Below are 25,425 nucleotides of genomic sequence, written 5' to 3' on the forward strand. Positions count from 1 at the left end.
GTGACACATTCTTTTTACAGATGTGATTGGTTGTCACAGACACCCTTTCATGAGGCTGCAAGGTGGTGACAGCCAGTAGAAGATAAATAAACTGTGTATCAAAATAAGACTGTGTAAGTGCTTTTAGTGTGATCACTCTGCTGTACTGTAACACTTTTCTAGTTTCAAATATCTTCCATATCACTTTTCCATCTTTTTTTACTGTTACTGCATTAGTTGAAAGATGTGAGTGAATCTTCTAATGAGATCGACCACAAACATTAGCCCTGCACCATCTAATCTGTAGCCTTTCATTAACTCATGGTCACCCAGCACTTGGAGAATATTTCTCCTACCGCTGTTTGCTGGGCGGTGTGAGGGAGCAGACTGGTTTTAGGATGACTATGCCCTGATAATTTTATTGCTGCAATTTTGCACAAATTTGTGATTTATCATGATGAGGTGGGGTGGGATATGGGGATGATAATGTCTGCAAAATTTTATGACCTGGTGTTCTGTACTCTATTTACATCAAACTCTGTTATTCATTTCTTTGCTCCACCTACCTGCCAAAGGACTACTCCTTGTTTTATATAAGGTTAATGTTTTACTGTGCGCTGTCCCTGTCTAAATAAAATTAAATGACATCACATTACAACATACATTCAAACTCAACACAATTGTTATTACAGGTCAGTTTAAAACTATGATTACTAATTTCTCTGTTTTTGAATGTAATGTTTTGTGAATAGCTTTTATCTTTACCAGGATCTAATCTTAACTTTAAAAGGGAAATTCTTAGAAAACTTAAAAATTCCTAAAATTTTCTTTAAAAATTCTAGGATTTTCTCTTTGTACTAAGATGCTTTGTGAATACGGCCCCTGAAGTCTATGGGCTTAAAACAAGTGACATTACCTGATGCGAAGCTGTCAATGATCTAGGAGCTGTCATTAGAGAGGAAACTATCAATTTTACAAATCAAGATCAGTAAACAAGCTGTTGTATAATGCCGTCTGCAGCTCAAGGGGATCTTGGTTAAGTCTAAGAAAATACTTCTGATGTTGTCATTTGGGTTATCTTGGCTTGGAGTTAGACTACACATAAAACATAAAGCTAATTAACATAAAGCTTTAGTGTTAAAACTCAAGCAGGGGAGATCTAAAGAAATACTATTGAGTATGGTCATGGGAAGTGTATATCCAGTATTTAAAACTTGACTACAGACTAAAAGTCAGGATATCTTGGCCTCAAATGCTACAATTTTTTGGAAGCTCAATAAAAAGTCACAGGAGTACTCTTGTCATGAAAAATAAATCAATAAAACAGTTTATCTGCTACGGCTGGATTTTGATTTACAGATCAAAATAAAACTTTAGCTGGATCCCTCTGTAATTTCTAAAAGACCATCAAATGAAAAAAAAGTTTACTGTGGTTTACTGTGCCGGCTGGGTACAATAAAATAACACATCCTGAAGATTTAGGCCACAGCCACTCTACTAAAATAATAAATCCCAGAGGATGAGTGTTAGTAAAGCTGTGGTAGAGCCAATACTCTAAATTTCTCTGTGAAATAAGTTTCCACAGAGAAAGCTGCTTCTGCCCCTTGTTGATGCATGTTATGTAACACAGTGATCAATACAAGGTTAACAGTCTGAGATAGACTTCTGCACATGTACCAACATGTTCAGTCTAGTAAAGCATATAGAAGTGGATCATGTGAAAGGGCGTCACTCATGATTCAAGGCTGTGGAAAAGATTAAAGCTGGTGTAGGCAGTTTCATTTTTGGCATCACTGGCCAACATCCCATAATAAACTGTGAACACATCATAATTCAAGTGGACTGAAGGAAAACTAGACTTCTGCGCCTCCTCTTGGCTGTTTTCAGGTTTTAGAATATATAACCCGTGATGGGAGACTTTGACCAATCACGGGTCATTTCAGAGAGAGGGCATTCCCACTGGCTGCTGTACAAATGCAGAAGCGCGTGCACGTTCAAAGAAAGCCTGATTCAATGGCTGAGAATCCTGCAGAGAAAGTTCCTGCATTGTCAACGACTGCCTAAACTACAAAGAGCCCAAAAAAGGAAGATGGACTTATCAAAAAGAGTCTTTAACATCTGGTGTTTGTTAAGAACCTCATTTATAATGTCAGCCTCTTGTTTTTTTCCAGTATTGCAAATATGTTATTCTTGGTATCACTCAGCCCATTAACATGCTGTGTCTTTGCAGTGCATTGATATCGCTGGTCTTGAAGCAATCATTTGCACTTTTTAGGTTGCAGTGCCAATTTAGCACTTCATTCTTGCAATGTCTTTCATTTTACTATGTTGTGAACCTATGTGTTTACATTTTTTAAAATAAAATTGAATATGTGGTAATTTATCACGTGTCGTCTGGTGGAAGGGGCTTAGGACAGAGAGGAGAGAGCTGCAGGAGGAGAGTTTATTTTCAAATTCTGCCTTTCTATTGCCTTTTTTTCGGATTTCTGCCTCCCCCAGCTTTAATAGGGGTTATGACGACAATACAAATACTGAAAGCTGCGACCACACAGAGAGCTAACAAATCCAGAATGCAAAACTTGACATTTCACAGCAAATCGTAAACACTCTCTTTCATCTTAGGCACTGTGACAAGGGAATCATGACTCCATCACATCGTCTTCCTAGTATACTTTAATAGCGCCTTTTTATTTTCCTTACATTTGGCCTGTATCACTGACTGTTCACTGCACTGATGGCTTTCCTACCACAGCCTCAAGAGACACACAGAGAGAGAGAAATTGAAAAACCAAATTGATTTATCTGCTCACTGAAAGCCAAAGTTATTTTAAAAATTCGGAAATCCATGGAGAGAAAGTGAATGCGGCTCATTCTGTGGAAATACAATTCCCTCTATGCATTGATATTTTATGATACATCGCCTCATTATGGAGGCCAATAGTAATCATTAGACGAATTACCACTCAGGAATATTTAATGAAATTACATTGTTAAAAAGGCACATTATGATTGAAACGGCCTTCTCTGAGCTCTTGCTCTCTCTGAAACAGGAACACTGAGCTCATGAGTAGAGCTGAGAATGAAACACTAAGAATAATGGGATCCTCTTTATATTTGCCAGTGACGGTCCGTCAAAGTGCTGTCTGACACGGGCACAAACTGGCAGCAAGGACAAAAAAAAAAGAGGTAGAAGATCTATAATAATGTTGAGCTGTCTTTCAGAGTCCTGTTCTCTGGCTGCCAAATACCTTTTGACTGACACATTTACAGGTCTCTACCATGAATGTTTAAAGAGAACTGGATACAGCGTCAGAATAGGGACCCCCTTCATGTCTATGAAAGTGGCTCAGTGGCGCATGAAGCCAAAAAAAGTTAATCTTTCGTAGGATAAATAACCAGAAATGACCACATTGTTGTGCCCCTGGTTTAGCCCCAGATTGAATGGGGATGAAACTATTTTATCGTGCAGATTTTCCAGACCTTCAAAATGCTATCAATCTGAATGGATTCAAATTCTGAACATGGAATGAGTTATTTTGCAGGGTTGTGACACTTAAAAAATGGTATCCACTGATTTACAGATGTCTCTTTGAGCTCAGAAGTTGTATTTTGCAGTTTGGCCACTATTCTAAATTGACTTTAATACCCCTTTTCAACAAAAAATTGTATGTAAAAATAGGCTATAGACTCCGTTCCCATTGCCAGTAGTGCAGAGCTGTGTACACGGCTCTACAGCACGCCTTTCTGTGTGTGTGTGTTTTTCGGTGATTGTGGCAGCAGTGTGGTGTATAGTTCAAGTGAGTTACAACCGTAGGAGACATCGAAGAAATTCAAACAATGGCAGAAAGAATGAAAATGGTCATGAATAACAATATTAAGAGAAATTAGTAAAACAAAAAAGATCTAGGAATGTATTTAAAGGCCTCACAGATCTTCGCGATCTATAACACTCTTTCTGTTTAAAGGTACAATATTACCTCATCCACAGTCACCTTGATTTTGTTTTGTGAGACTTTGACTGTGCCATCTCTTGTATCTGTACCAGTGAAAAGGATGCACATATTGAGGACACTGATGTTTACAACGTTGAAACAGACTGATCTAATTTTGTACGTAAAGGGAGTATAAATGAGCCCTAATAGTAAAAGATCCCATCCTATAACTTCTCAGGGCCCAGATTGACATATTCAATGCATCCAGGTTTAATAGCCCAAGGCCTCCAAAACATTCATCTTATAATCATATTTGACAAAGATGAAGCTAAAACCAATGAATGTTTGAGATTTTTGCTTATAAAATAACTGAAAAGGTTAATCAAATATCAAAAGAGTTGATTAATTTTTCTATTGATCAACTCAATCCATCTATCTTATCTTGACAGCTACATCACAAATCATGGGGGACTCATTAGACAGGGACAGAGTCTAACATTTGGCAAGCAGCTCTTTTTGTCCATAAAGTGACGTTCATAACTGGCCCTGGCAGTCGGTTAGAAAAGTTTGCCTAATATATCGAATTATGTAAATCATGAAAGGCTTATGACTGCACTGAGGATCACGAGGCACTTTCTGCCTCTTTTCCAAAACCTTTCAGAGAGTCATCAGCACACTTGCCCCCTTGAACCATCTGCTACCGTAATGCTCACGGATGAGTCTTACCATCGTCTGAGAGGCTGTTCTGTCAGTGGGATGCTCCTGAGAGCTGCTCCGAGCAGCATGAAGAGCGCCGAGAGGAGGAGGGACGCCCGCAAACCTGGAAGACACATGAGAGAGTGATGGAAGGGGAGAAAAAGAATAAAATGACAGATAAGAAGAGAGCCTGAGAGGCTGAGGTGTAAACAGCCCACAGTCACACTTTCTTCTAATCAGAAGTAATCATATTACCTCCAGAGCAGGGCTGCCTATGATTACTGAATTGAATTATTGGATCATATGTTGTTTGTTTTAGTATATATATTGTAAAAAAAAAAAAAAAGGCTTTGTAAACAGGGCTGTGCAGTGTATCAGTATGAGACTAGATGTATGTCATCTTGAATTGTGGCTATGATAAAAATTTCAGGTATTAAAAAGGCTTGTGTTACAGTATAGTGATGTCATTTTCTGCACGTACCAGACTGTTCTAGCCGTACTCTTATTTGTCTTTACCCACTGACATGGTTCTTACACATTTTTACCAAGAAATTTCAAAGACTTTTCCATGACTTTGAGGCAAATTTTCAAGACCATACATTCTCTGAAATGATCATTGATACTCTTTATATAATAGCCGTATATAAAAAGCTTTTACATGTCAAATATTTTTTTAAGCACTGTGAAGGGACTTTTATTTTGGCTTAGGGGAAAATCAAACAACTTAGATTGGCTTCTTTTTGTCATGAACATCTTGGTGATTTTTTTCTTAATTTTTTTGGTGAATTTTAAAAAGGCCTGCTGATTTGAAAGGTATATTTTTCTGTGTATTTCTTGTTTTGCCCAATAAACAGTTAAATAACTAGGGAGCACCTTGTGATGTAGGGTTTCCCACACATTCATTTATTTGTGGTGGGCCATGACAACTAACTTACCTACCATCACATAAAACATTTTCTAGTGTTACTATATGTACCATGCTTAACCGTTCACTGTGCTGGGTCCAAAAGTTTGCATTCACTCACTCTGTACTCTACTCTTTCCTCTCATCCATCCATCTGATTAGTTCTTATCAGATAAACTGATCAATCAACCACAACATGACTCAAACTGCTGCTGAGGGATAAATATAACTCGCATACACACACACTCATAACACAAGATTAAAAAACACAGAAAAATGGGATGTTTGCTGATCCCCCAACCAATTTTATTTTTGTTGGAACTGGCAACTGAGTCTATGTGGTATGTATAACAATAAACTGGCACGAAGACAACAGGAATCCCAACGTTCCTTATTTAATATGGCCTGTGTGACAGCAATTACAAGGACAAAGATCCATTCTCTACAAACTTGAAAGTATCTCTTCTCAGTTTCACCCTCGTCACGCCAATTCAAGGAAACTCTCTCCACTTCTCTTTTCTTCTCTTTCCATGCGACTTGTTATTTGCAGCTCCTCTGACTAGCACCAGGCTGGGGCTGAGTTGTAGTTCATTGATCCCGGATGGGAAATGCAGGTCAAATGCCAACACGGCCTCATGGTGCCTGTTAGGAGTTTGTCAGGCTGTATGCTTTAGATATTGAAGAGGACATGCTGTCAGTCCTTTGTTTCTATGATTTGTTCTGCTGCATCAAATATTGGCAGATGTCACTAGTGGCAACAAGTACTGACAGAGATGTCTAACTAACAGATTATTAGTTTTCTGTCAGCTGTCAGCTTCTTTTTAAATCAGGACACACAAGTTTTCCAACCCAATCACCAGAAAATACGTTTGCATCGTACATTTCTGCAAACCATAAATTTATTTAGTTTTTATAAGGACAACACACATTAATCAACATTTCTGCAAATGTGCCAGTGCTGGCCAGCTGGCTAGTTTTCAAATGAGCCTAATGTTTACGTTTTTTCTGTGTGGCTCTACAACACTGTCGTTAATGTGTGGATTGGTTTAAAAGGATAAAAAAAACACTTTTTTAAAGTTTGGAAAAATGATCATGTTTCAGCTTTAAGTACCTGCTTTTAAAACAAAGGTTATCACATTGTATCTGTTGCTTTGGCAGCATTTAAAAAAATATTTTTAATAATCAAATCAAATGATCAGAAAACCCCTTTAGATTCTTATACAACATGTGCACAAGTACCTCAGTTATAATTTTTAGGTTGCTTTACTGCAGCATTTTAAAATAATTACATACTAAAGTTATACCCAATATGCATAGATTTTGGCCAGTAAAAATATGCATGTTTGGAATTAACAAAACTATCACTTGTTGCCAGTCTGCTGCTTGCTGCTGCCAGTAGAAAATTTGTTCGGCTGGTGGATTTGTCCCCTTGGCCGGTGAGTCAGAAACCTAATTTTGTACACTGACTCCATGTATAAAACAAACCAAACTTACAAAATCTATTTGTAAGGAGGAATTTCTCCGGCCTGAAAGCATGAAAGGTTATTTAAAAAGTATAAAGTAGTCCTCTAAGCCGTCTGACTGAACCCAATCAAGCTTTTGTGGCAGGAGATCTAAACTTTTGAGCAGCAGTGTACATTTCAGAGAAGCCCTTGAGGCCAGCTGCTGCAAACAGGACTTACAGGCTTTACAACCAAACACTTAAATGTGCAGATCAGCTTCCTCTGACACGTTCTGCTATATCAGCAAATGTATGTCACACCCTGAGCACACTGTGTAGGCGTACCACTCCATGACTGCACCACAGATGATGTGATCTTAGCCTCTTTTGGATGGCAACTACCATGCTGTTGCTCATTGGCGGCCTCCACCTTTGGGAAGTATTTTCCCCAATGGCAAGGTTGAGCAGAGTGTGCAGACAACAGTGTGAGCCTGTTGCAGCCCTAGCATGTTGTATAGGCTTTTTTTTTTTAACAAGGTCACACCATTTCTTAACACAATTTGTGAGTGTTGAATTAGCTGCCCTGACTCGAGATGTGACTTAGACGCAGAATTAGCTGCAAGCTGGGAATAAAGTTGAGTAAACACTTCACAGTAATGAAGGGAATCTGGATTATTTTACCTTATACGAACCAGTCAAACGCTTTTTCCACTCACTAAAAGCAACAGATACAATGTGACAACCTTTGTTTTAAATTCAAACAAAATTCCCAAAATCTTAACCTTTGGAATCCTAAGAAAATTAGCGTGACTACTTTAAAAAACATGGAAAAAAGACAGTAAGATTCTACAGGGAGAAATGAACCAAAAGTTTGCACACACAAAAAAACAGTAAAATGTTCAAGAAAATTACCTGAAAATTAGGGGAAAAACTGAGAAAAGGTAAAAAAAAATATGTAATTTATAATATAAAAAAATAATATCCCAAATATATTAATTTCTTGCAATTTGCTCATTGTCTTTTCCCTTAGTTTTACAAAAGAAATCAAGCCAATGTGCTCAAGGTTCAACTGTTTGTGCTCAAGGTTCAACTGTTTAAATAATTGTGATGTTCATTCAGGTTTGAAAGGGTGAATCAGAATCACATGACGAGTTGTGTAACATCATGGCATGATAAAGCTTGTGGTCTTTAATTCATCAGCTGCCTGGCGACAGTGATGTTGTTTCTGTGTTGTGTCTGTTTCTGTCATCTGACAGTTCAGCCTGGGTAATAGCTACACGTCAGTCAGGTGATGCAGAGGAACCGGTTAGGTGAAATGACTCAGTGGTTCAAGACAACTGAAAGACCATTTTACACAAAGTGATGCTCAAATAAAAAGTGATAGTGGCATTCGTTTAAACTGCCAATGTTTTCAAGGATCATGTCAATTTAGCCTAGGAATTGTACATTTTCGCAATTAAAAAGAAATGCATACATTATTAGTTTGACAGAACATTAATTGAACTGACTGATTAAAATTAACTTAACTTGATGAGCAGAGTTAAATATTTTTTGATAGTTTGTTTGTTTTGTACTTTTAAAAAAAGCTTGTTTTTTTTCTTCATCTGCACACTTCATTCTAATAATATCCTTGTTTTACATGTCAGTGAGGCCCCTGCCAAGCAGTTTCCAGTGTTTTTTAGGCACGAGAAGTGGTTGTTTTTTACAGAAACTGTTTTTCCAGCCCAGGTTGTACTCCTCAAAATGCGTATTTTAGGCCAAGATATGACCCTTTTCTAACCATAACAAAGTGTTTTTTGTGCCTAAACCTAACCATGTTAACCACAGCGCTGCTGACACATCAAGTGTCAACCTACGCTCATAATAGGGTACAAATGGAACATATCCTAGTTTGCAGAAATGTGCAATGCCTACATTTTTTCTGGCGATTAGGTTGGTAAAACTAAAACCTATTATCAGCAATTATTTGACTGTGCTCATAAGTTTCTGTATTTTAATCAAATAATTAAATGAATTCTCTACCAATCTAGTAATTCATAAAACAACAAACAATTTCAGCTGTTCTTGTTTACAGGCCTAATATTTATGATCTTCATATGTTTTGTATGTAAAAATCTTAATTTGCAAAGTAACTAGTAACTATTTTAGTTCAGTAAAATAAAACATTTTTCTGGCAGAAAGTGGCATGAAAAGTACAAAATTGTACTTATGTACAGTACTTGAGTAAATGTTAGCCTACATTCCACCACTGATAACACTATTAAATATGTGAGCCTATCTACTATTGTTGGGGGATTCACTACTTTTGATAACAACTGCCAAGATACATTTGGCTCTGTGAATAAGAACCATGAGGCAAAGAGGGGCAAGACTGTTGAATATTTTTTGAGCACTTAAGGGCACTTGTCCCTCAAGTTGAGCACTTGAGGGACTTGTGTTTTTTTATTTTGGCTTAGAAGAGGAGCATATAACTTTAAATGGCTGTATTTTGTATTTACATTAGAAAGAAAAAGAATAACCAAGTCTGTTTTCACCTCTAGGATTTTACATTATGCAACTTTTAGTTGATTGCTGAGTGGAAAATAATACGATACAACACTGGACATTCACTTTAATCTCATAAGACTACCTATCAAGTGGCAAAACTAAACTTTTGAGTGTCTTGGCAATTGATCATGTGTTTTGGGACAGATAACATCTCCATAGATAATGTTAATGTGTAGCGCTCCCCTCAGTTTGAGGGGGGGGTACCAGTACATGAGGAATAGGTGAGTTAAACAAACACACAAAACAAAAAACACAAACATGTATGCTTACTTTAAAAAATAAAATAAAATAAAATAAAATGGTTTTGGTCAACATACTCAGGAGGGGCAGGGGAAGGATTGCTTTTGCAGCGCCGAAGAGTAGAGGGGTAGAAGAGGAGATATTAAAATATAAAAAATAAGAAAGCACAAAATGAAGGGTTTGGTTTAGGTTTATCCGGGTGAAAACGGTGTTAGACACATTAACAAGGACGAAACTATCTGATCAGAGAGCCAAATTCGTTGATACACCGGACATCCTCTCCAGTCTGATAAGCTATCAAGCTAAGATGTCAAGTGACAACACTAAACTTTTGATCGCCCTAACATGCAAATATATCGACATATCATGTGTTTTGGGACAGACAACATGTCCACGGAGGAGTAGGGGTGAGGAGGACAAGACAAACATTATATTGTAACAGAGGACACAGTGTACCAAATATAAACAGCTCACCTTTCTTATCCATTAACCACATAAACAGCAGCCAGGGGACGAAGCCCACCGGGCCCCACAGCACCAGAACCGCGATGTCAGACTTGGTGAAGCCGAAAGCGTGGGCGGCCGAGTTCTGGATGGGACCCCAGAAGTTCCACACCATCCCCTGCATGAGCCCCAGCAGGGAGAACAGGGTCAGAACCAGCCATCTTCTCCCGTACACCCTGCTGTTTACTGGCGGGCTGTTGGTCTCCGCGTGAGAAGGGACGAGAAGCGGCTCCCTTTCGGCCTCGGTGCTCGAACCGGCACCCATAGCAACTGCCCGTTTGTCACTTCAGTAAAAATTCCGATTTTAACGGTTATTTGGTAACGAAAAACGGACGTCCCCGCGAGCTTCTGTCGACCACACAAACAAAAACAGCCGACAGCTTCGATTTGTCAGTTAACTTTACTGCGCATGCCCGAACCGATATGCCTCGGTGTGATTGAAACTGTAGCCGCTGCGCCGCCATTTTGGCTCCCTCGTGTCATTAGTTGGAGTGGAGCTGTTGCAGCGGCCACAGAGCCGAAATGGAGTAGATTCACAGTGAGGTGTTGCAGATGAAAAAAGAAGCCGTTCACTGTCATGTGAGGTTTGTTTACTTCCGCCTGAACCTCAACTGCACGTGTAGTGAAAGGTGAGTTGTTTTGTCAAAAGACTCCTCATTTTCCGCGAAGCTAGCTAACAGTAGCTTTCCCGGGATATTATCGGTTTAGCTAACGTTCATAAACTAGCTAACGGGATCGTCAAACTGTTAGCTGAAACAAATACAGTAATCGATCTTGTAGTCTGACAATAAATGGACGATCGATAAGGAAAAGAAGTTGATTTTGTTGGATCTGAGTTGTCTGATAAGCAAAATTCTTCGCTCATTAAATACAAGTTGCTCATTTTGTTACGTAAAGCTAGTTAACGTTAGCCACGTTATGCTGATAGAGCGAAGAACTAGTTCAATCAGGCGGTTAATAACTAAGAACTGACTACTTAAAGTCTGACAAGTAATGAAAGGGTTAAAGGTAAAGTATATAATGAAAACAATAAAAACCATCATGTCTGAGAATAAACAGCATACACTTAAAATGATCTAATGACACGTACCTGTCTAATTCATGTCTCTTGTAAATATGTAAGTACAAATTAGAGGTAAACATAACTAGCATATGTGTAAATATATTCATTATACAAGTGCATTTCAACACAGAGTGACAAGTTACGAGACAAAGTAGTTAATAGTGGGTCAGTTATTATGTAAACGACTTACACCAGAAGAATAAACACATTAATGACACTTTGTTTGCAGTACATTAGCAAAATAGAAATATAATATTGTGAATGATGTGTCAGGAAAGTGTAACCTATTAGTGTAGTATGATTTAGCACATTATTGTATATATAGCTACAGTACAAGGTGAAATGCATTTGTAGTAATAATGACACTACTAAGTTTCAGTACTAATATTAGATAATTGTTTATTTTTTAAATGTTCATGAAGTAACAGAGCACTTATAGAGGAGTAATTACAGTACAGACACAAAAACAGACATTTTTTTCAGCGGGTGTAAAAATATACAGTCTTGTTCACCTTTATCCTACAAAAGATAAGACATGGTCCATGATGGGCTGCTAAGTTAACAGCACGACAAAGCAAACAGCAGTTGTTTATCAGGTTGTCTGTATTTACATCCTCTGTGTTCGTCCCATTATCAGTGTGAACTACAGAACATGGCTGCTCAGGACTCTTTTAACCCCTTCAGCCCAGAGGAGACCCAGACGATTCTGCATCACCTGCAGCAGCCCGCCGTCTTCATGAACATGACCGGTGGCTGGCCTGTTCTCCACTGGACGGTAGAGCACCTGTCAGGTTGCCTCGGTGACAAACTCATCCGATTCAGACTCGGGAGGAAAGAGGAGACTAACAGTAAGACCAGAGGATTAATTCAGCCAGATCCGAGCTAAAATAATTCATCTGTAATTAACCCTTAAAACCAGTGACATCAATTTCTTGTGCTGCATTCAGATGCTTTTCACAAACATTTAAACCTTTAAAAACCGAGCAGATTGCTTTAATGACTTTCGACAAACATGAACTAAAGGCAACAAGTGAGAAATTGGTGAAATGTGAAAAGAAAATGACCTGAAAGTAAGTTTTTAAAAAGAGAGAGAAAGACTGAAAATGAATAGAAAATTAGGGGAAAAAAATTATGTTACAGAAAATATATGTATATATGTTTTTCATTTTAGAATTTTTTCGGGTCGTTAAATTTTTTTATTGCTAATTTTTCGGTCATTTATTGTAACTTTTGACTATTTTATTTTTATTTTACAAATTTTTCGATCCTTTCTTGATAAGTGCTCAATGCCTTCTTCCCATGTTTTTGAAATATAAGAATAGAAAATATACATATACACATAATAAGAAAACTGAAACTAGAGTAATATTTAAATTAGAAAAAAAAAATCAAGACTTTGTTGAGTCCAGACTCCATCCCAGGATTTGCATTCTTTAAAATCTTAAACCTTTGCTTTTTTTCTAGTCCTAAAACAGCTGAAAATGCACTTTAAAAAGTAACTTTTGATACATTAGAACTTGAAATGTTTCTCCAAACAAACATGATTGAAGAGTCAGTGATTTTCCTTATACAAACGTTCCTCTCTACTCTGAGACATTAATCCAAAATGGTCTTGCCAAAAAAAGCACTTTCCTGTTGGCAACAGGAGCAGTTTTATTTTCCCATTCTAAACTTCCCGCATAATTGATCATTTATCAATTTCAGAATGGTAAGTTTATACGCTCTTCTGTTTTTGATCACATTAATGCACAGAGCCTCATGTTGCAGTTATCTGCTTTCACGCAGTTTTCAGGCAGCACGTAACTGCCTGCAGTGTTGCGGAGTTCATCCTCTGACACGTGATAATTGACAGATTAGTCTGTAGTTAGCGGGACCTAATGAAGTATTGGAGGCTGTTTAATGATCTGATTTAAACTGTCACATAAGCAAAAGGAAAAAAGACAGGGTTGTTGTCTTTGAGCATCTGGTGTATTTTGACGTCCGTGTAGCTCCAGAGCCGCTCCAGTAATGACTCCTCCCGTGATGAATAACAGCGGGCGCGTCCTCTGATAAAGGCGAGCTAATTAGATTTCTAAATCATCTTTTTCAGCTGTACCAGCTGACAGGAGGGCATCGCTCACGACGGGTTATAAATTCCATCACTCAACCGTGGACGCACTTTGTTTACTAAAACAAACGCAAGAGTAAATCGCTACAACTGTGATTTATTTTTCTCATAAAAGTGGGTAAAATAAAAAGCCATGCCTGTTTGATGATGCATATTGCCGGGATTCTGCTTTATGAATTGCATTTTTTTTAGCAAAGAACATTTGAATTGTTTAACAGAAACGTTATCACAATTTTCCAGTGATTACTCTTCTTTCTTGTACTTTTTCTCTCTATATTCTTACACTCTCACAGCACCTCTGTTTGAAACCCAGTGTTCCTACGTGGAGGCCAAACTGGAGCAGTTTCTCAGCTGGACAAAGGACCAGGCCGCGGCAGATTTAGGGCCTTTTTGTGAATACCCCAAATCAGAATACTGGGCCTATGCTGACTACAAATACATTGCTATGTTGTTTCAAGAACAGCCGTCCATGTTTGAGGTAATTGGCTCTCTGTGTACATACAGCACGTGTTTAGATGTCGGGTCAGATTTTTCTGGTTACTGGTCAACCATACCCCAAAATAAAAAATATATACTATTACTATTTATTTAGTCTAGACTGTTTCAGTGTGGGTCATTTAAGGCCATCACAGCAGTGGAGCTAGTCATGTATGACATCACCTACAGTCGAAGCAGACAAAGTCAAGAAAATTTAAAAACACCAACTTTTCTTAAAGATGATAATAAACACATTTAGGAACTGGTTTCTTAAAGTTAAATTTCAAAAAATATTGTTCATGCTTTTACCTCTTTATCTAGCTGAAAGAGCTTCGGCTTATCAATAAATTAAACATTAAATGAAAAATAATGCAAATTGAAAGCACCAAAATATTCCTTTACATAAAATATTCCTTTTTGCCCAAGATGCTCATTTTTATTCTCACATTGTTTTCCCTTGTTTGACATTTTCAATTAAAATGTTAAGCTTTTGCCTATAACGGCTTTATATTAGCTGCTATTCTTGTCCTCCGGTAGGTAAAGACATAAAAGTGCCATCCTTTCTCAAACCACCGCCACGCGTTCATTTCATTTTTATCTCCGTGATAAATTTTTATTGGGCATCCACCTGCAATTATTACCAGCTGACATTCATGCCTTTGAGACGGGCAGACGTGGGCTTTTTGCAGGATAAATGGCACCGAGGAAAAAGGCTGCCTGAAGGCTAGATTGACCAGTCTGTCATTTACAGCTGCCTGCATGTATGGTAATGACTTCATTATTCAGGATGCTGTCGTGATTGCTACACCTTTGTGCTCTGACGGGACGTGATTGACAGGCCCGTTTTCCTTGAAAGATGACAAATACTGTAGCTGGGTTTCTCTACACAGAGACCTCCATTGGTCACCTATAATAGGCCCTGTCAAAGCAGCTGATGAGGTGGGGGTACATCGGTGAGTTTATAGCAGAGTTGTGACAGTTGTGAAAATGTGAGTCTTGTCTCCGTGTCACGTCATTATCGTGGACAAAAAGAGCGTAATTTAAAAAGTCAGACTGTTATTTATGTTTTCACATTGCTTTGAATTTGTGTTTGTGTGTGTGTGTGTGTGTGTGTGTGTGTGTGTGTCTCACAGGATGTAAAGTGGTCCGAGTTTGGTTTTGAGGGACGTAATGGGAGGGAGAGCACCTTATGGATCGGCACAGAGGGGGCCAACACGCCATGCCACCTGGACTCTTATGGCTGTAACTTGGTGCTGCAGGTACAAGGACGGTAAGGACAATCCTCGCGTGTGTTATATAGTAGTAAAATTAATCCAAAAAACATCATGTATTGTAGTGAAACACTACAATATACTGGTTTTTAACCAGCACTGATGGAAAAGTGCTAATTTTTAGACACTTAACCGACAAGATGCAATGACGTGCCACCACTAAATACCATACATCTGCCTAAGCAGTGCCGAAACATCGATTCAAATTAGACTGAACCAAGTTTGAAAGAGGGACTGAAAAAGTGAGTCATGTATAAAGAAAAGTAACCACTGTTTTTACAGGCCTCCATGCTGCTTTCTACGATTTACATATTTGCTGGCCTGAAAGTTACGTTAAACATAATACGCCTAAAAAAATTTTTAAAAAACCCCAAACAAGACAACCACACACACACACACAGAAAGCCATACTCATCTGCTGCAGAGCCGTGTACACGTCTGCTCTACTGTCAATGGGAAAGCAGTCTATTACACTTATTTAAAAAACCTGTTTGCACGCACTAATTTTGGTGGAAAAGGGGTATTAGCATTATTGAGCCAAAGGTCCAATAATGCCCCGTCATCCCTGTGATCGTGGGTTTGTGCCCTTAAAAGAGAGGAGTTGTTACTGAGCATCAAGACGGTTCAGAACCGCAGCTGTATGTAACCAGCTCACACAGAGCGTGACCTGTCCGCTGCCACAGAAAGAAAGTTAATTTGTGGCAGAGCTCACCCGTGCGGGAGGGAAATGGAGACTGAGAGCGAGGCGCTGTATGGGACACAGCGAGTAGAGAAACTAAAGGGAAAAGGTCTTTTTGTATCTTATCTCACTCCACTGTTCTCCCAGAGAGCAACAGTTTATCTCACTCCTTGTGATTGGGTCGCAGGCTCTTTTATTTGGTATTGATCTCAAAAGGAATGAAACTCGGCCCGAGCTGTTCTTCGAAACGGCTGATCCATGAAAATACAAAAACACTGCTGGTCGATGTGATGACATTTGTGAAGAGAAAACAATAATGGCAGAGTGATTTTACAGCAGCAAGACACAAGTTATTCAGGGAGTGTTTTTTTTTCGTAATATAATTAATTTTTCTTTGAAGGAGGAAAAACTGGATTGTTTTTCATGATGGATTTGCAATTGTTAATAATTTCCCAGAATTTAGATGAAAAATTTTTTGGATTTTACTTTCTCTTTTCATTATTGGCATATTTTGGGATGTCTTTTGGGTGAATGTAAGTCAAATTCAGCTCCATCGCAATTAAAAAAATGTTTAATAATTTCTAGTATTTCCCATTAAAAGTTTTAATTTCGAGCATCTTGTTCTGTTCTTTTGGTCTGAAGTCGTTTCTAACCGTGGCGTTTCCTGTGCGTAGGAAGCGCTGGCACCTTTTCTCTCCAGAGGACACTGTGAGGCTGTACCCCACCAGGATCCCCTATGAGGAGTCCAGCGTCTTCAGCCAGGTGGATGTTCTCCACCCAGACCTGAGGAGGTTCCCTAAATTTAAGGGGGCGAGGATGCACACCGTCACTCTGCAGCCGGGACAGGTCAGGATTATTACAGTATTTAACAATGCACATATATGATGTGTCGCAGAAATCACACTATTGGATAAATGTTACCAGTTATGCCCTCAAAAAGTTTTTGGTTTACATACGTATATTGAGTATAACAAAACGGAGTATAACTGGTGCTGACCTAAAAATGACAAAATTAGCAAATGAAATCGAGCAGCAAAAGTAAACAGAAGCGTTTAAGCTCGGGAAAGCCAACAACTAAAACACATCCATTTCCTTCAGCTGCTCTACATACATTTAATGCCAGAAAGAACAATTAAATTAAGAGTAAACTATCAGAGGTCTCAACGTCTCAGAAAATATGCACACAGGCTGATTTTATTAGAAAAAAAACAAACCTGCCCCTGGCCAGAAATATTAACACTGTTTATATAAAGGCGTTACATTTCATTTTAACCAAATAATATGTTTATTCCCTATCTTGTTGCAGGTTTTACCTGTTTGGTTTTTTATTATCATTATTATTATTTCTTTAGTATTAGGGAGTAACCCTAAACATTTATATATGATTTTACTGAATATATTTACCATTAACAATAATTGACATATTTATGAAAAAGTTCTCTGTGAAGATGGAACTGATTTATCACAATAATGTGTTGAGAGGTAACGATATTTTATAATAAATAACATCTTCAGATTGCTATTTTTCTAAATCAAGTTAGTTAACACAGAGCCTTGCAACAGAGTTCACACAGACTTTCCAAAATTAAATTCAAGGACTTTTTCAAGCACTTTTTTTCCATTTTCAAGGACCTCATTTAAACCAAAGAATTCATTTTTAATCTCATTTTTTAAAAACAGAAATAAATTATGTGATCTATGGAGCTCCTCTTAGTTAATGGTTACTGTACTCGCATATAATAAAATAAGGAAAATAATTTTTTTAATTAGAACCATCTGAAAGTGGCAAAACGAAACGCTGCCAGCTGGAGCTTCAGCACACTGTGTCACCACTGAAAAATGAGGAAAAAATAAATCACAGTGAAAAGTCTTCTCATTAAAGTCGAGTTAAGCTCAGCCACGCCAACACAGACCTGCTGGTGGAGCGAAGTGACAATGAACTAAGATTTCGGGTGAGATGTTACACATTCACGGCCTCGGCTCGTCCAGATGCTCCTCACAGCTTTTTATATGTTCATACAGCGAAAACCCCGGTTTATAAATTAAAGATTAAATTCTTATCTGTAAGAAAAGACAAAATATTAGCATGTATTGGTTAACTGAAAAATAAATAATCAACTATTTTTATAACTGATGAATGTTTGAGTCACTTTTGAAGCAACAGTTTCAAGCATTCACGTTCCAGCTTCCCAGTTGTGATGTTTTTTTCCTGTTTTTCTTTTTCTCCTGTTAAAGAAAACTATTAATTGAGAAAATAATCAGCAGTTGACACTATCACAAAAATGGAAGAAAAAAAATGAAAACAACCATGTGCACATCTGAAGGAAGAATAAATGTCATTTAGTGTCAGTCAAAATTTGTCAAAAACGTTATAGTTATATTGAATTGTGTATCATAGCAAATAGTGAGTTACCTGTACGGTATCGTCATTACGTCCCAGGCCCTTTTTTGTCAAACATTAAACTAAAACACATTAAAACCGCTTATTTAGACACTGTGAAACCCCGGTGATTTACTGAAGTGTGATGTTCTGTAACGCCGTAGCTCTGCGTTTATATGATGAACTGCTCGTGACACTGAAAGCAATAACCATAAAATAAAACTTTATCGGTCTTTAAGCAGCAAACATGTAAAAGCAGACGCAACAGCGAGATTTATTTGTCGTGGTGTCCTCCATTAAAAGTGTGATGCAAGGCAACGGTCGTGACTCGTGTCCCAATTAAAATCTGGCCTTCTCGGTGACAGCTCGAGCTTTTAAACTGACGGAGGTGGAAGGTTAAGCTGCGTCATCACTCTCGTTGTCTCGTCAGCAGAAGAGAAACGCGGTCAGGTTCAGTAGTTGAAGCGACAGAGCAGTCAGGTTCCCGTCCTCTGCTTTAGATGCAGTTCAGAGAGAGTCACAGTTATGTTTGAGTTGTTGTGTAATCAGAAGGTGGCTGTCACGTCGCCCTCATTTTTTTCCGATATGTCCTCGGCTACTTTTGAACTAGTTGTCCCAACTCTGAATTACCGCGAAACTCTTTGATGCGTGTGTCCCACTTTGCCTTATTTCAGATTCCAGCTGCATTGTTTTGTTCCTCAAGAGTCAAAATGGTGACAAAGCAATTAGCCATCTGTCTCCTTTCACTATCTGCCTGCGCCTGAGCTCCTGCGGTGCACTAAAAACGCTCCTATCAGCAGCACCAAAGCCAGCTGCCACGTCACGCTGAAGGCCGGCGAGGCAGCGTGCAGGTCGGGGTCACGGCTGATGCGTCACAAAGTCATTTACACTGATTCCACCTAATGGAAAATGATAAAGCCCCAACTCTTTTATTTCCACTTATCAGCTTCTGTCTTTCACTGCACTTCTGTCAAGATATTTTGGGTTTAAATGAGACCCGTCCTGGCCAGAAGGGTCGAGGTAATTTGGAGCAGTGATGTTTATTCTCAACCATGTGGAGAAAAAAAATGTTTTACAGCTTTCAAGTAAAGTCAAACATAAAAAAAACACTAATGAACACAAGCAAAATATGTAAAACAAGAGATTCAAAATGACCACAAAGAAACATTAAACGACGTGCAAAATGGCTAACAAGACTCATAAAGAGCACAAAGACACAAAAAGCAACTCAAAACCATTTAAAAATGACCAAAAAGCTACCCGTAACAACTACCCAAAACTACCGTGACTACAAACCAACTACAAAGAGACACAAAATGAATACAAAGAGACACAAAATGAATACAAAGAGACACAAAATGACTACAGAGACACAAAACGGCTATAGAGAGATGCAAAGTGACTGCAAAAGATGCAAAGAAACTAAAAAGGCACATAAAATGAATACCAAGATAACCAAAACGACTACACTGAGATGCAAAACAATTACAAAGAGATCCAAAATGACTACAAAGTTACCCTGAACGACTACAATGCGGTTCAAAGAAACTACAAAGAGATTCAAAAAGTGGCAAAACACCCACAGACACAACAAGACCACAAAGATACCACAAACCGCTGTCTCGGTTCAAGGCTGTCTTTTGTTCTGGCGTAAGTGGAAAAGCTACAAGTGGACTTTTGTGTTTAGATTCTTTTCTCCTCGCTGTCGTAAATACTTGAGCTGTTGACACAGAATAGATTTTGTTTTGGTATCTACAGCAATCTCTCACAAGTCTGCTCCACCTCAGCAAATCAAATAAAGGACAGCTCGTTCCTCGCGTCTCGTCAGGCTGCAGCCATGAATGCATCAGCGCTGCTGAGGAGGCAGAGGATCAATAAGGCTCGCCTGTTTTAATAGAGTCGCTGTATATGAAGGAATGAACCGCTGACAGCCAGCGGGGGGGAAGGTCAATGCTGCCATCTGGTGGATGAACAGGATGGTTAACTGCAAAGAGATGCAAAATTACTACTACCATTTCCAAAATGACTACAGAGAGACACAAATAAACTATAAAGAGATTCAAAATGACCACAAACATATTCACAATGACTACAAAGAGACACAAAGCAACTACAGCGACACATAATGACTAAAAAGAGATGCAAAATAACAACAAAAACACCCAAAATGACTACAAAGAGATGCAGAGCAACTACATAGGCATTCAAAATGAATACAGAGACACAAAGTGAATATGATAAGGCACAAAATATATACAAAGAGACACGGAAAAATACAGACACAAAGTGACTCCACAGACAACCCAAACAGAAAGAGACACGCCTGCAGAGGCATGAAAAATGACCACAAAGGTACCCAAAATGAAAACAGACACACAAAATGAATATAAAGTGACACAAAATGACTTGAAAGAAATTAAGTTTAGCCTCATTCCCACTACACAAAAAACCCGTTAACGTCTGGCTTTTTAATGCATCGAGAATGCTTAAGCTGGGTATTCAGACAAAATGTATACAAGGAGACACAAAATGACCGCAAAGATACCCAAAACGGCGACACTGAGATGCAGAGCGACTACAAAGAAGGAAAGTGGGTGATGTCATGTGATCTTTGAAACCACCTGAGGACTTTTTTTTAATCTCGTCTGCTCAGGTGCTTTATGTCCCCCGACACTGGTGGCACTATGTGGACTCTGTGGACCCGCTCACTGTCAGCGTCAACTCCTGGATCGAGCTGGTAAGCAGCCCCTCTGACAGAGTCCCCTCTGAGCTTTCAGTAATGAACCGGCGTGGCGGTAAAAAGATCCCCTGTCATAATGATGAGTGTGTGTGTGTGTGTGTGTGTGTGTGTGTGTGTGTGTGCAACGAGGAGTGTGTGCCGCATGAAAAGCCCCCACAGCGAGACAAATGTTTATCCAAAGAGCAGGTTCCTCTCCAGCTTCTCCCTGCAAGGTCACAGACAAACACAGCGCGCCCGCAGACCGCGCCTTTATCTCGGTGTAATTATCCGCAGCACTCACGCTTTGCTTTCTGCTCCCGCACAGGAAGCAGATGACGTGGCGAGAGTCGGTGAGGCTGTGACCAAGGCTGTCGTCTGCGCCCTCAAAAGTGACGACGACCCTGACGACTGGCTGAACCCCACTGAGGTAACGTTAATTATGCAGCCGTGAAAGAGGAAAATCAAAAACATGAGCTGCAGTTTTCTGTGAAAGATTAACAGGCACTCGTTTCTGTTCTAACTCTGAAAAACACCAGAGCGGAGTCTGAAAGTGTTAATGTCCACTTCTAACAATACAAACAATGTGATCTAGAGGACTGTGAGGTGTTTTAAAGAGTATTAGATTTCAACTGTTAACCCTTAGGGCCCGCTTTAACATAAAGCACACTCGTACCGTTCTGCACACAAAATACGCTTTCCAAAAACCAGCTTTAAGTACATTATACATTAATAGAACTTTCTACTTTCATGGAGTTTATTTTTTTAACCAATATCAATATTAAATATTCATTCATTTTCAGAATTTCATCCCTTTAAATGCCTGGTTTTTGTCATGATGACATCATCACACCAAAAATTGAATTATTTTCAATAAACTACATGCAAAGATGATTTTTTTTAATCACAGCCTGAAATATGTCAGCGATTAACAGCTGGATAGATTGTGACAGTGCTCTTTGTGGACATGGCATGTGTTTTCTCCATATGCCAAATATGGTGAAAATGACGTCATCATCAGGTGAATCAGCTAAACCATCAACTGAAATTCAGTGCAGAAACACCTGCCTCTTAACCCTTTAAAACCCGAGCAAATTTCATTCAAAAACATGGGGAGAAGGTGATGAGCAACTTAAAATGACCTGGCCCCAAAATTCGCAAGAAATTAGTAAAAAAGTGACAAGAAAATTGCCTGAAAATAAGCAAAAACAAACAAAAAAAGCTATCAAGAAAATAAAGAGAATAAATAAAATACAAATACAAATTTAAATAAATGTATAGTTGCATCAGTTATATAATAGAGAGATTTTTAAAAACTGATTTTCTAGTCATTTCTTATCATTTTTTGTTGATTTTTTAAAGTTTTTTACTAATTTCTCACAATTTTAAGGACATTTCTTGCTACGTTTGTTGCCTTTTTTGCTATGTTTTTGAAAGAAATTAAACCAATTTGCTCAGGTTTCAAAGGGTTATGTAGCTTGTGAGAGGCATCTGAACGCAGAACGAGTAAGCTGACGGAAATCCAGGTTTCGAAGCGTAAATAACCGAGAGGCTTTAAATGTGCACCTGTGAAGGAGGGACAACTGAATAAGAGGCGTTAACATTTCTATGAGAGGCCCGACGCCTCGCACGGTAAACATCAGCGCCATCGACGTGGTTTTTTCAGCGGGCAGCTGGAGTTTGGGGAACTCTCTGTAACAGCTTGTTTTTTTTGTTTCTGCAGGAAGGCGTAGCGTCTCATAACGAGAACATGCAGTGTGTGAACCTGGCAGTGAGAGCCTGTGCTGAGAGACACAGAAAACTGACCCAGGACCCCAGAGACCTCCATCCGGTCAAGCGGGACTCCAGAGGACAAATCAAGAAAAACAGCGATTCTGTCGGGGGTTCTGCGCCCTACAGTGTTCCCTTTGGACCACATCTCGTCCCTGTACGCTGTCAGCAAGAGCACTTCCTGGAGGACGAATCTTCCAGCTACTGTGACGTCAGATCTCAAGAGGACGCCGCTGTCGGCTCGGACGCAGCACCGAGAGCCAAACCTGCATCTGCTGTCAGGCTGTGCCAGGAAAAACACGATTTAACTCGGTGTGGATCATGTGACGCTGCAGATGGGATGTCGGAGAACTCCTCAGGCGATTGTGAGGAACCAGCACACACAACGATAACCACCAACAACCTGCTGGACTGCCTGGTGCATCCTGACGTCATCAGCCGTGTCACGGAGCTTTTACTGGAGAGGCACACAGGAAGCCACAGGACCTGCACGCCATCTTAGCTTTAAAGGCGCTCTCTGTAACTTTACACATGTATTACTCATTTTTTATTTCCAGTGGGTGAACAGGTTGTAACATAACTGTAAACATAAAAACTGAGACCTGACCCGCCTTTCTCAGCGGCCTCTAACAGCCGGTGGACTGACTTCTACGTAAAGCACTCGAGCTGAATTTTTTACAGAAAATCGTAAAAATGTGATGTCATACGGGTTCCCGTGCCTTGCTTCTCTCCTAATTTTGTATTTCAGTAGTCTACATTTGTTCAGAGGACTTTTCAAGACATCAAGATATATATATGTATATAAGATATATATTGTGTATCGTGATATAGGCTAAAAATATCATGAAACATTAGAGAACTTTTTTTTTTTAATATGATCCCAATTGTTTTTCCAGCATTATATCAGTGTTTTGGCGGTCAATCATGTTCAGTCGTGTTTGTTGCTGTTCTGAACGATATTTTATAAAATCAATAGATTTCTATTTATAGGTTGCAGATAAAACTTCAGTCAGTGAGTCATTTTCTGTAACCGCTTGTCCTCGTAAGGGTCGCAGGTGCAGATAAAACTTATTTTATATAATATTTATAAAACTAGGCCGTCTCTGCCGTTGAAAGATGGAAATACTTTTGAAATTGGTGCTACATGACCAGAGAAAACCTACAACTACCAGAATGCAACGCGCCTGATCAGACCATTAACCGCTCTCACTGGTGGGTGACGTGATGTGGGCTGGGCTGCGTGAAACTATGGCGACCGGCGTTCTCGTGTTATAGTTAAACAGTAAACTAAAAACATATTTCTGTAAAACATTTGAGGCAGGAAATATGAAACACAGTAACAGATCTTGGTTTAAATTTGATCAGTTCTGCTTAGTTTTACCTAAAACTCGCCCAGTTTTCACTGCGCAGGAAGCAGTGTGGCGCCCACTTCCTGTTCAAGTCTCGCGAAACAGGGCATTATAAAAACATTTCTAAACACATTTTAGGTGAAAAACAGGCATAATCTTGATTTATATTCGATCAGCACCAGTTAGTTTTACTGTTTGATCAGATTTCGGTCAGAGTTTGAGAGACAGAGACGGGGGTGGGGGGTCTCTTGATCAGCTCTTTCATCTTTGAGTCCGCGGTGGAGGCGGCGCGGTGGAGGCGGCGCGGTGGAGGCGGCGCGGTGGAGGCGGCGCGGTGGAGGCGGCGCGGTGGAGGCGGCGCGGTGGAGGCGGCGCGGTTGTCGGGCAAAACAAAAAAGCGCAAGTACAGCCTGTAGTTTAAGCAGCAGCTTCAAGAGCCAGAAAAATGCCCCCAAATGATTTAAACGACGTGATTTGGCGGAGCTTCGGTGTGGGGGGTCGGAGGGCTATCCGGGCACTGCTTAGATTGAAGAAAGTTCATCTTCGCATAATATCCACATTATTTTCTTTAAATCTGGTTGAAACTCCATAAAGTATCCCTTTGAACGTCCTCAGATATTACTGTCGCTAAAAACAAGGATTGTCTTTAAAGTTTCAAACAGAAGCTTTAATAATCACCAGCTGTAAACAGCATTCAGAAGCCTAAAGCTTGTTCACTTCGCGCTTCAGGAGCCATTTAAGGTCGTCTCGGGTTTTCTGCTCCGGATGTCTCGGTGGAGTCTGCAGTGATAAAAGCTCTGAAAGATCTTTGGCTGCAGAAATCCATCCTCCGAGCGACCGGTAATGCTCTGTCCGCAGCGAGAAGCGAGAGAGGAAAGACTAACGCAGACTCTGATTTTTTTCTCCTCTCATCTGTCAAGGTACCCCGGAGATTAACCCCCGGAAGTCACAACCCAAACTAATCGTAATGCGATGAGTGACGCGATTAAGCCGCTCTAATATTTCCTCTCATTGTTGTCCTGCACATACTAATCCTGTTTGTTTCTGCCAGAGGAAGACAAACGGCCACTTAAATCATTTCAGTATGCTAATAAACCCTATCATTCAAGTTAATATTGCTGAGATGCGAACATTTGTTTTGTGCATAATGTTTCTCTGTCATTTACTTATGAAAATTGTCACTGAGCGACCACAGAAGGCTGACCGTAATGGTCTGGTGACTGATGAAAGCCGTGTCAGGGTCTGCCCCACATCCCCCAGAGAGGAAGGCTGCACGTGTGCCAGAGTAATAAAAGTCATTTTTGCTACTTGCACTTTGTTCCTCGCTGACACAAACAGCATTTTAGAAACTAAAGATAGTTTATGAAGAT

At 39.4% G+C, this 25,425-nt stretch overlaps 2 protein-coding genes across 2 annotated transcripts in view; one reads left to right on the forward strand and one right to left on the reverse strand.

Moving 5' to 3' along the window:
* slc49a4 (solute carrier family 49 member 4) overlaps positions 1 to 10,646 on the reverse strand; it is a 70,358-nt gene extending 59,712 nt beyond the window's left edge. The window contains exons 1-2 of the mRNA XM_042494088.2: positions 10,214 to 10,646; positions 4,638 to 4,731 (exon numbers count right to left, since the gene is read on the reverse strand). Coding sequence (XP_042350022.1) covers positions 4,638 to 4,731; positions 10,214 to 10,508 — 389 coding nt within the window. The 5' untranslated portion in view covers positions 10,509 to 10,646. The remainder of the gene's footprint in view (positions 1 to 4,637; positions 4,732 to 10,213) is intronic.
* A 73-nt stretch (positions 10,647 to 10,719) lies between these two features.
* hspbap1 (hspb associated protein 1) lies at positions 10,720 to 25,168 on the forward strand. Its single transcript, XM_042494086.2, has 8 exons — positions 10,720 to 10,872; positions 11,944 to 12,154; positions 13,707 to 13,891; positions 15,024 to 15,160; positions 16,515 to 16,686; positions 20,874 to 20,957; positions 21,265 to 21,366; positions 22,660 to 25,168. The coding sequence occupies exons 2-8, from the start codon at positions 11,959 to 11,961 to the stop codon at positions 23,206 to 23,208; spliced, it is 1,425 nt and encodes a 474-aa protein (XP_042350020.2). The 5' UTR covers positions 10,720 to 10,872; positions 11,944 to 11,958; the 3' UTR covers positions 23,209 to 25,168.
* Positions 25,169 to 25,425: the final 257 nt, after the last annotated feature.

Source organism: Plectropomus leopardus, chromosome 10 (genome assembly GCF_026936395.1).
Source record: "Plectropomus leopardus strain MGB_pleo_1.0 chromosome 10, ASM2693639v1, whole genome shotgun sequence".
Lineage (NCBI taxonomy): Eukaryota > Metazoa > Chordata > Actinopteri > Perciformes > Serranidae > Plectropomus > Plectropomus leopardus.

Excerpts from the sequence above, each read along its gene's own strand:
- hspbap1 (XM_042494086.2), top strand. The coding sequence starts at position 11,959 with ATGGCTGCTCAGGACTCTTTTAACCCCTTCAGCCCAGAGGAGACCCAG. Across the intron at positions 15,161-16,514 it reads GTGCTGCAGGTACAAGGACG|GAAGCGCTGGCACCTTTTCT; the intron begins GTAAGGACAATC and ends TCCTGTGCGTAG. Across the intron at positions 16,687-20,873 it reads TCACTCTGCAGCCGGGACAG|GTGCTTTATGTCCCCCGACA; the intron begins GTCAGGATTATT and ends TCGTCTGCTCAG.